At 36.1% G+C, this 20049-nt stretch overlaps 1 protein-coding gene across 1 annotated transcript in view; it reads left to right on the plus strand.

The window, feature by feature from the left end:
* The first annotated feature begins 2703 nt into the window (after positions 1 to 2703).
* The window catches only part of LOC142341857 (helicase ARIP4-like), a 56732-nt gene continuing 39386 nt past the window's right edge, over positions 2704 to 20049 (plus strand). The window contains exons 1-5 of the mRNA XM_075393124.1: positions 2704 to 3387; positions 8816 to 9203; positions 9614 to 9761; positions 10317 to 11149; positions 18827 to 19085. Of these exons, the coding sequence (XP_075249239.1) occupies positions 2793 to 3387; positions 8816 to 9203; positions 9614 to 9761; positions 10317 to 11149; positions 18827 to 19085 (2223 nt within the window). The 5' untranslated portion in view covers positions 2704 to 2792. The remainder of the gene's footprint in view (positions 3388 to 8815; positions 9204 to 9613; positions 9762 to 10316; positions 11150 to 18826; positions 19086 to 20049) is intronic.

Below are 20049 nucleotides of genomic sequence, written 5' to 3' on the forward strand. Positions count from 1 at the left end.
AATCAACTAATGAGAACTCAGAACAAGTAAAGTTGAAGTTACCCTCAACAGAAAATGTGGGACAAGCTTGCAAAACATAAACTATTTTATCACTCAAAATTTTCACATCATGACAATTAAAAGAGCTTCATCAATAGTAAGCCTGATTTTAATGAAAGAAGAGAGGGCAACATAAATAATCGTGGTGGAAATCACAGAATTTGATCTCAAGAATTCGTCAAGGAATATTTGTTCTTGACCGGATTCGTGAAGCAGGTAAACCTGTTATCTCTTACTTAAATTGACAGAGTCTCATGTGTCAGGAATAACTGTTATCTCTGAGCTTAACTAACAGAGAGCAATGTGGAATAACTATGCAAAATTCTCCAAGTGATCGGAGAAATTGGGAAAAATAACCTTAGATAAAACAACTTATTTCAATCAAAATCAACAGCCAATACAAGAAACAACACAATAAGTCATCTACCTTCTTCAAATTAATAGCTCTTTTTTCAAAATTTAATTTTATATTTTAACAATCGTATTTCTTTAAAACAGTAAATTCTTAAGCTGCAAAGAAAAAGGAATTGTCAGTGAAAATAAATTCGGGTAGTGAAAACGAACCTTTTCGAACATCATCAGGTTCATCATCAGGTTCACTTAAAATTAAAGCACAATCGAATAGATTCATTACAAAGTGCTTACCATTGTCTTTGACTAATTTGATCTATTTCTAGGAAATGAGTTGAATTAATAACGAATTTTTGAAATTGTATACATTTCTAATTACATTTGTAACATTTTATTTACATATAAAACACCCAACATCTTATACTCTGTATTCAGAGTTTTCATGTTTCCCGTGTATTGTGATTTCTTTCTCGGAACAGCAGTTTTTGTCCTCAATCCTATGGGATGTTATCTTGGAGCATTCGAGGTTATTAAAAAAATTGACTCGAAATACACCAATTTTAAGATTTCGAAAGTGAAATTTGTGTTTGAACTAATATTCTAATGTCAATCTCCGCCCCTGTAATTATCGCGTCTATTTAGTTCAGGTTTCAACTTATTGCTTTGGATTGCTTCAGTTGTTATTGAATTTTTAAGCCCTGGCTGGTTTGGCCAACATAGATAAAATTACTTCCATTATTTTATGCCTAAGGCGATTTCAAGTTTCTATCAAAAATGATTTCATGGTTGACGAGCAAGCTCTTAATTTTCTTGCTGTGAATATGATTTGAATATCACGATTTCTTCTGTCTACTCTCGAAGTTTTTAGCGATGTCTCCTCTGTTTTGAACAAAAGACATCGGTTGATGCTCATTTTTGTTAGATTTTTTTGTATTGAGCTCTTGTGCTACGTCGGGAGGTTTTACTGTAAGCGCTGGTTTTGTGACTATTTGATTAAACGTCTTGTTAACAATACTGGATGACCAGTCAGTTGCATCCTAGTTATTTTGTCCGGATCTCAAGTTTTTTGAGAGTTACATCAAAAGAATTGCAATCATTAGTTCCACTGAAAATTCTATTTATAGTCCCCTGAATTTCGTTTTTTTGTGTTGTAATAGTTCACAGCTACGGAAATTCAAGTTTATGCTAAAATCAGTAAACTTTTGATACAAATGACTGCTACTGACATACTGTTACCTGTCGTAATATACTTTTAGGTTCAGATCTAAGAAGGCCAGATTTCCATTACCGTCGGGACACTCTAGAGTGAATTGTAAATTTTTGTGAAGTGAATTTGCTTATTCGAGGTATTCTTGGAGATTTTATTATACAGTGCACACTCATTTACGTACTTTTTGAACAGTTTCATTCATCTCATGTCCTCTTTTGCACCTTTTCATGTACAATAAGAACAGATCCATTCAAAAGATCCCTCAGAAAGTAAAGCGTTGGTTACAATTAATGCATATTCCCTTCATATCAGAAGTTTTGCTCTTCCCTCCTTCATCCGGTTTCTGCAAGGATTTTTCGTCCACTAATTTGCAAGAATTACCTCAAGCAAAGCACCCATGACTTAGGTTTCCGATTGCGTGTACCACATGCTATTACACTCAACGTGAAGTATTTGACTGAAAGTTTCTAATTGTGAACTTTTTTTTCAGTAAAACTCGAGGTTCAAAGTGCTTTAAAATCCCGTGCGTGCCAAGGAGTGGATCTTTTCCGTTTGTCCCCCCCCCCCCCCAGCTTAGTGGGTGCATATTATTTGCAACCCCCAGATGCACGTGCAATATTTTTACATAATGATTTACTATGTAATGACACGTGCTCTGTAACTGGGGGGAGCATAACGTACTGGGGGGGGGGGGGGGGGGCACAAACGGAAAAGATCCCAAAGAGTTAAAATAGTAACGTGCATGGATATAATTAGCCAAAAACTCAACTTGTATCCTGAGCTACTACATGTTACATAAAAGCTGTTGTTTTAATTTTCATCTTTTTCAGTTCTTAGAAGTTGTGCTGATAGCTCAACGGTAAAGGAGTTAAGAGAGCAGGATCTTCTCCGTTTGTGCCCCCCATTACGTTTTGCGCCCCCAGCTACACGGCACGTGTTATTACACAGTAAATCATTATGTAAAATATTGCACGTGCTGATGGGGGGTGCAAATATTTTGCACCCACTAAGCTGGGGGGCACAATCGGAAAAGATCCAGAGAGCAATCTCACTTACTGACGTTGTGCGAAAACGTGTTCATTTATTTTTTCTCTTCAAGGTTAGATGGGTTGATCAGTTGTCATCTGCTCTTGTGCTTTGTCTTGTAATGTTTCATTAAGAATCGACTGAAGGATCAAATATCGAACAATAAATGGATGACTCTGGGTGTAATAACGCTTTTAATTCAAAACTGTCACCACACGATGACCAAAATGAGGATGTGAATACTTGGGAATTAGAGTCAGAGGATTCAGGAGAAGAAACTGAAGAGGCCGACTCTGCTCGACAGGAAGTCTTCGACAATCATTGCCCGGATGAAGATTTGACACCAGCCCTGAAAAGACCGAGAACAGAAGAACAGTTCAAAGATGTTACTGTTGAGAATGAAAAAATTGATATTTTGTCAAGAGTTCGGAAAAAAGCTAAATTGATTCGTCGGTCTCGAGAGGCACGCAACCAAAAACGTGGCCCTGGTACAAGACGAAATATTAGAAATGTTATGCAATCCAGTGGTCTCAATGAGGAGACTTTGAAAGCCTTACGCGATGAAGAAGAACGCATGAAACGATTGGGCAAAGAAGTTACAACTAAACTACAAGATACACAATGCCAAAAGTCTGTTTATGGTACTTTGAAACCTGCTCAAAATGCAAAAGAGCAAGAAATAATTTGTTTGAGCGACAGTGACGATGAAGCGAGGACTTGGGGCAAGGCGAGAGACTCCAATTTGGCAGATAGACGCAGGAGTGAGTTAAACCATTTAAAAAATAGGTCTAAGATACTAATTGGTTTTCTTTCAAACAATTACTTTTCCCCCGCATTTTAATTATAGATGGAGTCTGTAGCAATTTTATCAGTCCTGTCGGTCTTTTCGTACGGTTACTAAGTTCAGGCGCCGTTTTGACCTAGAAGCGAAAGAGCAAAATTGCCGCGTGAACTAATTTGACTTCGAAGGTTTTTTTTTCGAGAATTGTGCTAACCGTTTTTAGCAGATTTTTCGTCGATTTGGCTCATATTTTTGCTTCTAGTTAGATTTTAAAGCACTTTTTAAAATCGAAGATGTACTATATCTAACGCTCTGCAATTCGTAAATGTTTTTGAGAGACCAGTAATGTATTTTAAGGGTAAAATGTTTAATTGTTTTGTAATAGCCGCCCTCATCTTCTTAGCCGGCTATTATTGCGCTCGTATTTTTTTTTACTTCGTCAAACTTTTTTTCGCTTTACCATTTTGCCGCTTTTTCGACATTTTGCGTGAAATCTTTTTGACTTCTCTAGGCTAGTTTCTCTCTTCTCTCATTCTGCTAAAAGTGAATTTGAACATCAGTTGCTAAGCAAAGCAATTCAAAATGAACAGAGTCGGTATAAAAAATTGAAGTCAGAAATGGAAACGGGATAAACCCATAAAGCCCAATTTTAGATGCCCGCTATTTGAACGTCGTTCCTATTAGTCTTAGTTACCACCTCTAATGCTTATTTGTGTTGATAGTAGCCCCTGTAGCCTCTCTCTAAGAAACAGAAGTATGTTCAACTACGAAATGCCATCAAAATAAATCGGACTTAAAAAATATTTTTGTACAAAAATCTTTTTTTTTTTTCAATATATTCTATTCGTTCAATCCCAATCATGCTTATTGGAATCAACGGCGGCTATTTTCCGGCAATCTGCTGGGTATGTTTTTTTTGATTTTCAATAATTTGTTATTTTTTGGCTCATCGAACGAACTTCTTTTGTAATCATTGTGTATGGAAACCGTTTTTCAACAACCAGGCGTTGTTTATTCCGTTTTTAGCGTGAAGTCTTTTTCTGTATGCATTTTTAACTTATGCAAAACCGATTGGGGGGGTTCAATTTTTCTTAAATTTGTGCTTTCGATTTTGGTTTGATTTTTTAAAAAAGAGCCTTTTTGGGCATCTTAAGAGCTTTAAATTTTGTTTAATCAAATTTAAATCATTTTTGTTTTAAATAACATGTTTAATTGCTCTCAAACGAAGTCTGTAGCAATTATATTAGTCCTGTCGATATTTTTTATGCGATTTTTTGCTTAACCATTTTTCGTCTGACGCTCGTGGCCACTGACGAACAACCGATCGCTAAAAACACGCAATTTTTTTTTTACTAATTTTCACAATTTTTTCAAGTTTTTTTAAAAGTTTTTGCCATTTTATTGAATTTTTTAATTCCCAGGTGTCAAGGAACCTCCTCTAGTGTTTTATAATAGGTTACTGCCTAGTTTCTAGTGGTGGTGGAATGGTTTCAACATTTTAACATCACAAATTTTAGCATTTTTTTGACATTTATTTTTGATTATTCTAGTATTTTCAGACGCAGGGACCAGAAAACGTCCTTAAGGTTTTGATAATAAATAACTGAAAAAAATTTATTTGCCGTGGAATAGCTTTCAATTTTTTAATATGCGAAATTTTAGCAATTTTTTTGGATAAAATTTGCGTTTTTTTCAAGTTTTTTTGAACATTTTTGTTAGGTATCTCTAGCCTCAATAGCCGAGGAAACTCTGTAATGGAATGCTTTCCAAGATTTCAACACCACGAATTTTAGCATTTTTTGCAAAACTTTTGTTTCGTCTTCTGACGTCTTTTCGTTTTACATTTGATGACACAGCAAAGATGAAAGGCAAATTTTCTGAATGACTTCTTCCTCTCATTAACGTCATTTGCACGCGTGTCGTCATTTTTCACTCTCTTGAGCCAACGTTTTTAGCTCATTTGTGTGATTCGATTTTGATCATACGTGACATACCTCACTCAATAAAATGACTTTTCCACTTTAAAACTTAAGTTTAAATTGAAATAGTTTATGTAATAAAGGTCCCTAATGAAAAGGCTTCCGCGCAATGAATTTTAACAAGCTTTGTTTTATTTATCGCTGAATTTTACCTTGCGTTTTGAGCGGCGCCGATAACTTTTTCAACTTATATCTGTAGCTGCTTCTATATCTATTATACGGCACACAAGTCTATTCTTTCGCAGCTATTCTGGCAATCTGCCGGTGGCTATGTTTTTGAAATCTATTCGTTTTTCTAATATCATATTTTTCAAAATTATGAAGTTTCATTCCTACTTTTTTTTACAATGTATAAGACATTCTTATATTTGGTTTCATTATTCTTGCAATTAATTTCTTTCCAAAATATTTAGTTTGTTAGTGTTTCTTTAGTTTATTTCTGCTTTTTTCAAAAGTTTTAAATTTTCCCGTTCTTAGCCGTTTTGCCTGGATTTCTTTTCCAAGTTTATTTTTGTTTGTTCTGTTACTTATTTTATAGAGCGGTTTTGAGCTTGTAGGAGATATGAGAAATTTATAATTGATTGAAAGAAATGATACTTTTTTCTGCGAAATATGGAGCTAGGTTTTAATAAATGATTTGACGCTTTTAAGTTTTTTTAATGTTTGCTTTCTATTTTTTCTTATAAATTTTGATTTTAAGCCGTACTGAATTTAATTTCTCATGGAAAAGATTTGAGATTAAGGCTATGAACAACTGACAGAACTAATTGCTCGGTATTTGGATAAATGCCGTGACGTCAAAACCGAAAATTCAGTTGAGTTCATAAAGTTTTGTTTCCGTTTTTTAAATTCAGTTTAATTCCTAAGAATTTATCTCCCGGTTTATTCGTTTTCCCAATGTATCTTTGAGTCGCAAAGTAAGTTACAGGGTGCTGAATCTTTGACTTCGTTGTTTCGTGAGAGTTTTAAAAAATTGTTTTCCTCTGAAAAGTTTTAGATTATTTTCATGTTGCGAAATGTGTTTTGAATAATACAAAATTTGAAATTTAAGGCTTTCACTGGGATTGAGTTTTTATCTTAAGATATACTTCTGTTTGTCAATTTTGCATGGTTTATGGTTATTAGCTCTCATGATTATTCTGAATGGTTATTAGAAATGTTCCTTTTTGCGTGCTTTATGACGTCAAAGTTGAAAATTTTCTAGTTTCGTCAGTTGTTAATTTTTTAGCAATCTTTTTTAGTTAACTTCTGTTGAGACAATGAATAATATCTTTCAGATAAACAATAATGGTTCCGGCTTCAGTGATGTTTTTGTTTTTTGGATGGGCCGATGCTTCGAGTCGCTTCCATAATTCTCCTGGCTATATTTTTTAATGTGATTTGTCGCTTGATCAATTTTTCGTCTTACAATTGACTTTTCAAAATATTTTTTTTCAGTATTGGCTTATTGATTTGTACGTGATCTATTACGCTGGTTCTCAGATTTTAAGCCGATCTTACAACTTCATTTTAATCCCCTTCTTGACATTATACTCCCTTCCCAGCTAAAATAGGAAAATTGACCCCCAGCCTCTTGTTTGAGAGCGTTTTGGAGTAGGTAGTGGGGTATAAGGATCGATCTTAGGCCATTTAGAATTTAACGTGAAGTGTTAGAAAAAATTGGGTGCGACGAGTTGTATCTATAAAATAGTCAAAAACAAGCTGCATCCGTTACATCATAGCGCCAAGAAACATATGTCTGTTGTAATTCAAGTGCTACTTTTTTGAAATCATCCGTATGACTGCAACGATATCTTGATCATTTTGGCCTGTACCTGCTCTTCAAAATTAATCAACTGAGTCGTTGGGAAAGGACAAGTTAGTTAGCTAAATCGGATAAAAAACTCAGAGAAAACCCACTCAGCTAAACTGAGGTAATTTCGAAAAGTGGTCCGTTCTGTGCAGTTGTGGGAACTGCATACCTGTATAGATGAAGTGGGGGGTGATCAACAGGATAGCGTTTCAAATGGACGACACTGAATTTTGTTTGAACTGTACAAATGCATGCATTCTCAATGTTAATCCTCCCTAATCATTGAAATTTTGACCATTCATCCATAATGTAGAATCGTCCATAATGACTAATACAAACGAGAAAGAAGGAAGGAAAAATTATATATTTTACCGCATCTGGCCATGCCTCAGCGGCCCGTGGCACTTGATACGAATCTATCACAACCGAACGTGAGAGCGCGCGCCATTTGATACACAATTCCGGTGTCGTCAATTTGAAACGCCCCCAGATGAACTCAGTCGGCAACTGATTCCTAAGGCTAATTGTTTTCTTTGTTTTGTTACCGCAATAACGTTAAGATGCTGAATATGCAGTCCTTAATGAACCTGGAAACGTTCTCAAGTCATTTCCGATTTATTTATTAATAGCCGCCCTCATCTTCTCAGCCGGCTATTTAATAGCCGCCCTCATCTTCTCAGCCGGCTATTATTGCGCTCGTATTTTTTTTTACAATTCAAAGAATTTGAATTGTATTGGGGCGCTGTCTTTTTTTTAAGATCTGTTCACACATTTTCATGATTTTTGAAGTCAAATTGGAGTAGTGATTTTGGTCACGCCGAAACAGGAAATGGAGCGAAAAAGCGAGTGGTTTTGCGGCGTGAATTTTTTTCGCTCTAATTTTAAAGTAGAGTGAGAAAACGGTGTTTGAACAAAAATTCGCTTTCTCGCTAATGGTTTTTTGTTCACATGCGGCAATTTCACTTTGATTTTTACTGTTTTTTCGATTTTTTGGATCGGATTTTTTTCTAAATGGTTTTTCCAATCCATTCATAGTCCGTTTTAAGTCTAGTTTTTTTAGTCAATGAAAATTCTTTGAATTGTACGTCAGGACCTGTCCTGCTATGTTTTTTTACTTCGTCAAACTTTTTTTCGCTTTACCATTTTGCCGCTTTTTCGACATTTTGCGTGAAATCTTTTTGACTTCTCTAGGCTAGTTTCTCTCTTCTCTCATTCTTCTAAAAGTGAATTTGAACATCAGTTGCTAAGCAAAGCAATTCAAAATGAACAGAGTCGGTATAAAAAATTGAAGTCAGAAATGGAAACGGGATAAACCCATAAAGCCCAATTTTAGATGCCCGCTATTTGAATGTCGTTCCTATAAGTCTTAGTTACCACCTCTAATGCTTATTGGTGTTGATAGTAGCCCCTGTAGCCTCTCTCTAAGAAACAGAAGTATGTTCAACTACGAAATGCCATCAAAATAAATCGGACTTAAAAAATATTTTTGTACAAAAATCTTTTTTTTTTCAATATATTCTGTTCGTTCAATCCCAATCATGCTTATTGGAATCAACGGCGGCTATTTTCCGGCAATCTGCCGGGTATGTTTTTACCTTTTTGGTGTATCTACAGGCTGTAGTGAAATACTTGATTAGGTGTGGAGGTTGGCGACCTTGACCTCTCTGACGGGCTGGAAGCGGACGTCGAGGAAGAGGGTGAAGACATTGTGTGCGTGTATGACCCATTGGGATCAAAAACAGGCCAACAATTCGAAGTAGATACATTTCAGAACCAGCAGGAAGACTTCGAAGGGGAAACAGACGCAGAGTACGAGGAAGATGAGGCGACCGGGATATCGAATGGCTATTTAGCTGGCGATGAATCTGTACCATCTGTTTCAAGTCTTCAAGTTCTTATCAATATTGCACATCCTAGCGACGATCCGGACGTTTTCCTCTCTCCAAAGATATCTAAAAGTGTCAAGCCGCATCAGATTCAAGGGATTCGCTTTCTCTACTCAAACATTGTCGAAAACATGTCAAGGTGCGGTCTTCTTATTACTAATTACTTTAAGGAAATTCAACGATACACATGAATTGCAATGAAAAAGTTGTAACCCACGTGTTCCCAATAAAAGTTGGGATCGTTTTCGTCTGTGCCCCCCCCCCCCCCCCCCCGCATAATGGGTGCATATTATTTGCACCACCCAAATGCACATGCCATATTTCTAGGTAATGATTTACTATGTAATGACATATGCTCTGTAACTGGGGCTGTAGGACGTACTGGGGGGGGGGGGGGTGGGGTGGGGTGGGGTGGGGTGGGGTGGGGACAGGCACAAACAGAAAAATCAAAAAATTGTATTTTTCTCAATGTTCCTCTTTTATGTCACGTTAAGCTCGAGTCAAGGTCTTTGCATGTATTATTGATTAAACGGAGGTGTTCTTTTTAAGGTTCAGAAAGACAGCGGGATTCGGATGCATATTGGGTCACTCGATGGGTCTGGGCAAAACTCTACAGGTTGTTGCATTCTCTCAGCTGCTGTTGGAGTATAAAATATGCCAGCGCATTCTGATCATCGTGCCCATCAATACTGTCCAGGTAAACAAGAATGTTTTTAAGTGATCACAATATTTCTGTATCTCAAAAGGTTTTTGCCCAGGAATGTATCACTCACATTTTGCTGAGGTCATAATGAAGTTTTGAAATGCCAGATCTCTGCAGTTCAAGATTTTTCCTTTACACGGTGCCGGATTTCAAACTTGCTAGTTCGTGTAGCGAACTAGATTACGCAACTTTACGAAAATCACTACAAAATTCTGACTTATATTTCGAACCGCTACGCGGTCTCGCTCGATTAATGGTAGATTTTATCAGTGAATCTTTTGCCATAATTTATCAAGCCTTGAAATTTAACTTTTATCGTATGAAATGTGACAAGCTGAACATTAAACCCTGGAAATAATTAAATTTTCCATAATATTGTCTGACCTGTGGCAAATGTAAGCGATCGGAAAAACTATGTTCTTGTTATTTGCTCTATGAACTGAACATAATGCGAGAACTTGAAAATAAAAGTCAAATCTAAAGTTAGTAGCCGAGTATGATTTTTTAGTCGCTGGATTATGATTCAACTGTTTTTTTTTTTCATTTTAGAATTGGGCCAATGAATTCTTACATTGGGCGTCATGTGACGTTTTTGATCTGAATGCCCACAGACAGGACATGGCTGCTAAAGAGCGAGAAAAAATGACAAAGTCAGGAGCCAATGACCGCGAGTATTATTTGAAAAGGTACCAAGAAATCGCAAACTTCGTTGCTTTCACTCCTCCAGAATTAAACGACGTGAACATATACCGACTGTCTCAAATGTGCAATGAATGGCAAGACATGCTTTTTGATGTTCCTATCATCTCTTCCCAATATGATTCCAATATTCACGAACAACTTAACATGCTTTATCAAAATTCAGATTCCGATGACAGTAAGGAACGATCAAGTGGTGTCAGCTCGCCGTCGATTCCTAGTCACGCTGGTGGCTCTTCTGGTGTTGCTGGATTTGAACCTGATTTAGAGAACCTAGAAGAGCCAGTTGTTAACGACGATGTTGATCTCCTACCAAGTTTTGAAGAAATCAGGCCGAAGTCATGCGAACCTCCGACAATTGAGGACCCTGCTGAGAAAATAGTGGAATGTTTCCTAGAAACCCTAAATACGAACGGAACTGTCAATGATGCTTCAAAATACAACATGGACAAGAATGTTATCAGCAGTAATACTGTTCAAGTGGAAAATAATAATGATGAGAGGGGTAACGGGGTTGCCCATGTGAATGAGAAAGAAGAGAGTAATTTCCGGGTGTTCAAGATCAGCGATGACTGTAAGAACAACCGAGACAGAGTGGAGGTTGTCGATAAGTGGCACTCGCAAGGGGGAGTCCTACTCCTGGGCTATGAAATGTTCCGGCTTCTATCACGATTATCGCCCAGGTACTCTACTCTTTCATCCGTACTGTCAGATTTGAAAACGCGTGATTTGAAAATATCCTCAAATATCCCAGTGTATAAAAGTTCGTGTTGTGTCAACTCTTCTCTCAGTCAACGGTAAAAAAGAATTCACGTGGAAGTTTAACACGTATTTCTTGGGGCAGTTAAGTTTACCGAAGTATCGAAAACTTAAGTTAGGCTAAGTTAACGTTGACATCTGAATAAATAGCCTATATAAACCGCTTTTACTTTATCGATTTCTCGCTTTTCACTGAGTTTTGGCCCTACGGATGAGAAGGGATGCCTGGTGTTTTTTTAATTGCTCTCAAACGAAGTTTGTAGCAATTATATTAGTCCTGTCGGTCTTTTTACGACTCGAAGAGGAGTATTGAGATTCTACAGGTTTTTTTTTAGCAGAAAGCAAGTTTGTTCATGACTTCTTTCTATTCGAGTGACTTCTTTCTATTAGTTTGAATTTTGACTTCTTTCTATTCGAGCTTTTGCCTCCGCTTTTGATTGTTGACTTCTGTTTTCGAACATTGAACTTTAACAATAGCTTAGTTTGTAATGTATAGCAATTGGTAATAGTCTGTAATTCAAGGTGAAGAGGTCAATTTGAGAAAATTTGAACCCATTTAACTACCTACCCCCCCCCCCCCCAAAAAAAAAAAACTACCCCCCCCCCCAACGTAACGTACCTACCCCCCACCCCAACGTTCCTACCCCCCGCCTCGTACCTACCTACCCCTCCCTCCACGTACCTACCTACCCCCCCCCCCGCAACGTACCTACGCCCCACCCCACCTGCCTACACCCCCCACCACCACCTACCCACACCCCTGAACTGAAAAAATTTTAACGCGTTTTATGTTACATTGGTCTACTATTTTATCTGTTTTTTTCGATATTCTGATTTTTTCCAAGTTAGGGTAGAGATTATTTAGCACGACGATTGGAGTTGTTTCCGGTATTCTACCGGCTATGTAGATCCCCCTATCGTCCAGCTCTCCCATAACTCTACCCCTCCCCCATCGCTTGACCCTCGCCATTCTGCTCCCCCCGGCATCCCTAAGCCCCATCTGGCTTCTACCGAAGCCAGTCGAGTTGAGAACAATTCATCCGACCTTTTTTGGTTAAGTTATGCATTATATTTCTTGTTTTTAATTGTAGCAATTTTATTAGTCCTGTCGGTAATTTATGCAATTTTTCGCTTGACCGATTTTTCGTCTGACGCTTTTGACTTTTCGTCCTCAAAAACGGGATAAACAGGTAGCGCCCAGCGGGCGTTATGTGCTCTTAGAGCCTTTCAGCTCAAACTGTTTTGGAGACTTATAATTATGGTGTGAAGAGCGGTTCTTAGAGGTTGAAGACCCCCAACCCCCAACTGTTGACCCACAACTATTGCCCCACCCCCCACCGCGCTGTTGCCACTCCCATCAGCACCCCTCCATGCCTAGCTACTGACGAACAATCGCTCGCTAAAAACACGCAAATTTATACAAATTTTCACAATTTTTTTTCAAGCTTTTTGAAAATTTTTGTCATTTTTGTAAAACTTTTGTCAAATTTTTGAGTTTTATCAACCCTAGAGGTCAAGAAACCCACTCTATGGTTTGATAATAGGTTACTGCGCAGCTTCTAGTGGTAATAGAATGGTTTCAACATTCAGCTTCGCGAATTTTTGCAATTTTTAAAAATTTTTAAAGTTTTTGAAAATTTTTGTCGGTTTTTAGGTTTATCCGGCCTCAAAAGCCAAGGAGCCTCCTCTAGGGTTTGATGATAGGTTACTGTATAGCTTCTAGACGTAATGGAGTTTTTTTCAAGATTTTAACATCACATCTGAAAAAAATAGCATTTTTTAAAGAAGTTTTTTAACCATTTATTGTCATTATTCAAGATTTTCCGGCCTCAGGGTTCAGAAAACCTGCTTAGGGATTTGATAATATGTGGCTGCATTGTTTTTAGTGGTAATGGAATGGTTTTCGTTTTTTTAATATCACAAATTTTATCAATTTGTTTTCATAAAACTTTTTTATTCAAGTTTTTTGACAATTTTTGTGATTTTATAGGTTTACATAGCCTCAAAGCCAAGGAACCTCCTGTAGAGTTTGATAACAATTATTGTGTAGTTTTTATAAAAAAATTTTATCAAGTTTTTTGAAAAATTTTGGTCGTTTTATAGGTTTATCTAGCCTCAAGAGCCAAGGAATCTCCTGTAGAGTTTGATAACAAGTTATTGTGTAGTTTTTAGATGCAATGGATTTTTTATAGCTGCGAAGCTGTAAGCTGAGCGAAGCTATATTGCGGTGCTCTTGGTTTTTTTTTCGTCTGACGCTCTTTTTTCGTTTTACATTTGTTCACACAGCAAAGCTGAAATAGTCAATTTTTCTGAATGACTTCTTCCTCTCACTAACGGCATTTGCGCGCGTGTCGTCATTTTTCACTCGCTTTTGCAAAAATTTTTAGGTTATTTGCGTGATTAGATTTTGATCATACGTGACTTACCGCACTCATTAAAATGACTTTTGCACTTTAAAACTTAAGTTTAATTTGAATTTGTTTAAGGTGAAAGGAACTCATTTGTGCAGATAAGGTCCCTAATAAGAGGCTTCTGCGGAATGAAATTTAACAAGCTTTATTAATTTATCGCTGAATGTTTTTACCTAGTTTTTTTTTTGAGCGGCGTCGATTTTTTTTTCAATTTAGATCAGTATCTGTTTCTATCTCGATTATATGGCACGCAGGTCTATTCTTTCGCAGGTATTCCGGCAATATGCCGGCTATGTTTAAGATTTTAACATATAACGAGTTTGAGCATTTTTTGGAAAAATTTTTGGCGATATTCATGTTTTTTTGAAATTGTTTGTTATATTTTAAGGTTTTCCCAGCCTCAAGAGCCAAGAAGCCTCCTTCGAGGTTTGATTCTCAGCTGCTGTTTATTTTCTAGAGTTAATGGAATGGTTATCATTATTTTAATGACTCGAGTTTTAGAAATTTTTTGATAAATTTTAGTTTGGAAAATTTTTGAAAAATTTTTATCATGTTCCAAGTGATTGGATCTTTATGAGCCAGTGAAACTGTTTAAGGCATGAAATAGGCATACTAGTGGTCTCTTGAGGGAATGGATTGGTGTTCTGAAGATATTAATATCACGAATTTTAGGAAGATTTTTTAAAAAATTTGCAATTGTTTTTAAAATTTTTGATTTTTTTTGTCCTTTTCTGAGTTTAACGATCATTACTGGCCAACGAAGCTTTTTAAGTCTTGCAGATGGGTTAGATGACAAAAATCTAGAGACCAAAAATGTTTTTGAACGTTTTTTTTTACTGCGAAATGTGGAAACTTTTCTTTTGAATTTTGCACTTTCAGTTTTTTCTATATGATTTAGTTACCAATAAGTTTAGAAAACTTGAAAATGTATAGTCGAATCTCATCATGGAAGAAATTCCTACCTCTCTCTCTCTCTCTCTCTCTCTCTCTCTCTCGCTCTCTCTGTGTTGGCTGGCGTTTCTTTCCTTCTCCTTCTCGCTCATGTTTAAGCTCTCTCTCTCTCTCTCTCTCTCTCTCTCTCTCTCTCTCTCTCTCTCTCTCTCTCTCTCTCTCTCCTTAATTCTTTTGTTGATGCCGCACTTCAGCGGCTGTTATGTGGCGTGATGTCATCGCCTATTACCCTAATCTCAGGCCCCTTCAATCAAGCTAGAGCTAACCTCACTAAACAGTGGCTCGGTACTGACGAAGTCGACCGCTCGCCGGTCGTTTGAGAGCAATTCACCCGACGTTAGTCGGTTACGTTTTTAAGCTCACCTCGTTGATTGTAGCAGGCTTCTTTCGATGCATCATTAGAGTGCATCATTTTTTGAACAGCGTTTACTTTTGTGGAGAATGCCGAGGAAAGTGCGGATCATCTGAAAAGTTTCAGCTGCATTATTTTTCAATCTTGTTGAATTTTGAAGATAAAAATGCTGAATGAAGCGACAAAAATGAAGCTACATGTGTAAGAGCTACATACGTAAAATGAAGCTACAAATGTGAGAGATCCTATTGTTACGACTAATAGCGTTGGTCATGAGGCACTGTTTATTTAAATTCTTCCATCAATTGCATCTAGATGGTGATTTGCAATAAGTGTAAAGCTTCTGATAGCTGAGCCGAAATGCGAGGGTAAAACCTGTTGTTCAATTTGAACGAGATTATTTAAATCTATGATATTCTCTCACAACCTATCTAAAGTGCAAGGAGTTGTTTTTTCATGGACCCGGGGATTTTTTCAAGATGTCTTCAATTTGTTTGGAGCCCATTTTGGTTGAATTGTTTTCAGGTACTCTGGTCAATTCGTTTGTCTTTGAACGTTCCTACATGTCTCTTTGATGCAGTTTTCTTTGATTTGTAGTTCACGATTTTATTAGCCGCAAAGCAATAGCTTTTTTGATGGCTTTTTTGATGGGGCGCTCTTGTTTTTAAAATATATGCTAACAATTTTATGATTTTTTAATTTTGGTCTCGCCGAAACGAGTTGTGGAATGCAAAAGCGAGCTATTTTGCGGCTTGATTTTTCTCACACTCTATTTTTACAACAATTTGCAGTGGTGTTTTGTTCACATGCGGCAATTTGACTTCAATTTTTACACTTTTATTTTCCATCTTGTTAATCGATGTTTTTCCGAGCCATTCCTTGTCATTTTTAATTCTAGTTTTTGAATTGTCCTGCTATGTTTTTTTATTGTTCCGACCTCTCTTGAGGGGGAGGAACTATATACTCAAATGGGATTTTTTGTTGTCAGTTTTGACTGATCGATATATTCAGCGCAGAGAGTTGTGAGTGGTATCATTAAAAAGCCCGTCCAGCGTAGAATATGGAATTAAAGCGGTTTTCTCAATTTCGTTTTCTAGAGTGAGTTATCATCGTGGCCTAATTTTTGTAAATTTTAGACCGATTTGCGTTATTTTTATTCACATTTTCCGGAATTTTTGCCTAAAATTTTGTCAATTTTGCTAAAATGTGTGAATTGTAAACAATAGTACTGTTGATTTTATCTTTAGAGATAAAAAAGATGTTGATTTTTAATTTTTTTTTCGGCTAAAATTTTAGCTAAGTATTTCAAAATTGAGCCTTTTTCATCAAAAATTGTCCGAAATAAGCCTCTTTAGTCCACTTTGATTAAATTTGCCGAAGTAAACAGCCAAAACAACTAACCCAACCTTTGTAAGCTACAAAGAGAGCTAGTCCTACTTCTACTTCCATTGTGAGTAGTCTGGGATCAGAATTTTGCTGTTTTTTTATAACTTTATGACTATCAAAAACGCAGCATTTATTTTTCATCTTTAACTAACCAATTATGTTCATCTATAACATTCTAAACAATTGAGTGTTCTTATTGGACGAACAGCAATAGCAAGGCTGGTTTGGGTCCAATCATGGACTGTTACAATCTAAAAATAATTCGGATTTTAATCAGTCGGTCTTTTTAAAAAAAAATCGATTTTTTATGATATTTAAATCAATTCAAATCAACGGAACAATTCAAATAAAAGCTAGTTGTTGATAGGTCCAATTGTTTTTCTAAGGAGTTCCAAACTAACGTATCTGTTTTTTTCACTCGAATTATTATGGTCGTTTCGACTTTTAAAAAAGTTTGATTTTTAAAACTATGGCTTATTGAACTTTTCCACTATTTTTCTCCTAATTTGGCCAATTTTTAGCTTGATGTCAGTGGAGAAAGAATGTTTCTTATTCCTCTTCTTTCTACTGAAATAAAATTTAAGCTTCTGGATTTAATAATACTAATTCCACAAATTTTTTTATTTTTAGTTTTTGGTCCAATTTTCACGTTTTCTCGTTTTGTCAACATGACATTATTGACAGGTCACATATCACATTATTTCGTTCAAGATAAGGCACAATGAAACATATAAAAGTCTTTAAAGGCATAGATTATGGTTTTAACGGCTTCGACAATCCTTTCTTGATGAATTTAATTGATTTTTTCTGCATGTCTTTAACTGTCGTTTTTACTTTGTATTTTTATTCATATGGAATTTCCTGAATAAGGACAGGTCTCATCGGTTGTTTATGGAGGAATACGCCTATTTTATGGTCTGAGTAGATAGCTGATGGCCTTCATGACTTTGAAAACAATTGTTTTCAAAAATAAAAAAACTTTAAATTCGTATTTTTGTTCTTTGTCTATTTGTTACCTACTCTGGTTATTTACATGTCACATGTGACATTGTTGTCGAGGGTTGGTGAAAGTGTACAAAATCTAACGTGCTTAAGGATTTCGTTAGGAATTTATTGGCTTCAACACGGTTTTTTTGCAAAAAAAGAAGTAAACTAATTTTGGATTTCTCTATATTTGACGTTCTTTTTGTAGACTTAAGGCAGATTCTGAATATTTACAGGTCTCAAGCGCTTCTTTTGGACGAATAAATGAACATATCTAATTATTTCATTTTGTAGCTAATGAGTTTCATGACTTTGAAAATAATTGAGGGGCAAAATATGGCTTTGCGACTTCGACAGCGTTTTCTCGCAAGTATTAATTGAATATTTGTTCGTTGTCCGTATTTGTTTTTTTTTAACCGCCTAATAAATTTAATTATGACAGTTCTTAATGCCCTCCTATGGAGGCATTAGTGATAATAAACGTTGGATGTTTTCAATTGCTATCTAATGGTTTTCATTACGTTGAAATTAATTGTTTTTAGAAGTATAAGCCAATTTTTCAACTTTGCTGTTCTTTGTTCTTTTTGTCTAATTGTTACTGAGCCTTATTTTGGAGTGGTCCTATATCTTTTCTAGTGAAATACAAGTTATTTTGTTTTGTTTCACTTTTATCTGACGCTATTTTGACCTGTCGACCTACTTTCTTAATAACGGCTGATCTCATCAATCTAATCGGCTTTTTTTACTCCTCGTTATTTGCGTTGGAGGCTATCTTTTTGTTCATACACATTTTTTTTCGAAAAATTTTGATTTTTTGGGGATTTTCTATCTGTTTCTCATTTAGTAGACATGCCAAAAATGTCGATAAGCGGGGTCGGAACTTTGTATGCAAACGCACATTACCGAGCCTCATTGTTTGGTTGTCAAGATTCTTGTTAGACCATATGAAGTCATCTGCTTTTTGTTGATTATATCATGCAATTGCGATTGAATTGCGGGCGTGATTTCATTTTTCACTCTTACTGGAGCGAAGTTTTTCTTCATTCACGTGATTAATTTTTTGGTCATACTTGACCTACCTCACGCTCAAAATTGACTTCCTCACTAATAGAGTGTCTTTTGTGTGTGTCACTCTAATTGAAGGTTTTTTGAGCATCCGGGTAACTAATCAAAGTTTAACATCTATACAATTATTAGAAACACGAAAAATTTCTTCTTCGATCTATTTTAATTATCTGTTCGAGACTGCAAAAGTACGACGTTTTCGTGGCTATTTTCTGGCAAAAATCCAGCTATGTTTAGTTGTTATTGATGTGCTCGTAATCCTTTTTCCAAATGTTACGCAAAATTGGTGCACTCTGTGAGTTCAGAAAGTTTTTGGTTACAGAAAGTTTTTGCTCTAGCATTTTATTCTCGGTTTTTACACCTTTTAAGATAGACCTTCTTGTATATTGGTTTGAAAACTCAGAGTACTAAAGGATGGAGCTGTATAGCTAGTATAATAATTACTTTTTTAGCGCCTTGAAGTCGCGTTGTGGTGTGAAAAGCGGAGGTGAAAGAAAGGGAATGAGAACGAAAGACGAGGAGGCGAAGGAAGATGAACAGAACCAAGAAATGATACTAAAATTACATTCTCAGTTAGTGGGAGAAGATGGTCCTCAGTTGGTGATTGCGGATGAAGGGCATCGTATCAAGAATTGTGACTCTGCCATTGCCAAGTCACTCAAAGCCATCAAAACAAAACGACGAGTAGTGCTCACTGGCTATCCTCTTCAGGTAATAAACTTCCCCCAGAAAGTTATGTCTGAAAGTTATAGCTTGTACATGCTACGCAAATTTTTGTTATTGGACGATTTCTGGTGCCAAATCCGGTGAAGTCTATCAAACGGAGAAGAAACTACGTCAGTAGACCGGATTGTTAGAAACTGAAAAATTCAGAAGTGTTAATAGGAAAACACCCTCAGCACTTGTACTTGTCAATTCTCTCCTCTGTGCATGTCTACTCGGGCTTCTTCGACTTGTGCTAAAATTTGTGAATCAATAACTTTCTAAACGGTTCAAAATCTTCATTTTCTCGTTTATAGACACAATAACTTGCTGGATAAAATCGACTAGATTGAATTGCTCGGTTTCTCATATTGACAAAACGAAATTCAGATATTTTGAAAGTGAAAAAAAAAAACGCCAAAAAAATTTGCAAACCAGCCAATAGCATGAAAGTGGGGCATGAAAATTTCATGTTCCTGTTTATGAGAACTCGTTAGAAACAGCTGAAATGATTGAGCTGCTCAATTCATTTTATTTACAAGTAAAAATGTCCAGATGTATCGAAAGTGAAAACGCCACTTTTTTCTCCAAGAAGAGAAACAGAATTTCTTGAAATGTCAGTGATGAAACAAACAGTCAAAAGCTTTTACACTTTAATCTGTATAACGCAATGTAGTTTGTCATTAGGTATGCAAAAAACTATTTTTACAAACAGACACAAATAATACAAAATAATTAAATGAAAATTGAGACGGTTTAAAAATTGAAACGGTTTAAAACAAGTAAATTTGAAACGGTTTAAAACAAGTAAATTTGAAACGGTTTAAAACAAGTAAATTTGAAACGGTTTAAAACAAGTAAATTTGAATCGGTTTAAAACAAGTAAATTTGAAACGGTTTAAAACAAGTAAATTTGAAACGGTTTAAAACAAGTAAATTTGAAACGGTTTAAAACAAGTAAATTTGAAACGGT

Source organism: Convolutriloba macropyga, chromosome 6 (assembly GCF_964194025.1).
Source record: "Convolutriloba macropyga chromosome 6, txConMacr16.3, whole genome shotgun sequence".
In the NCBI taxonomy this organism is placed as follows: Eukaryota; Metazoa; Xenacoelomorpha; order Acoela; family Convolutidae; genus Convolutriloba; species Convolutriloba macropyga.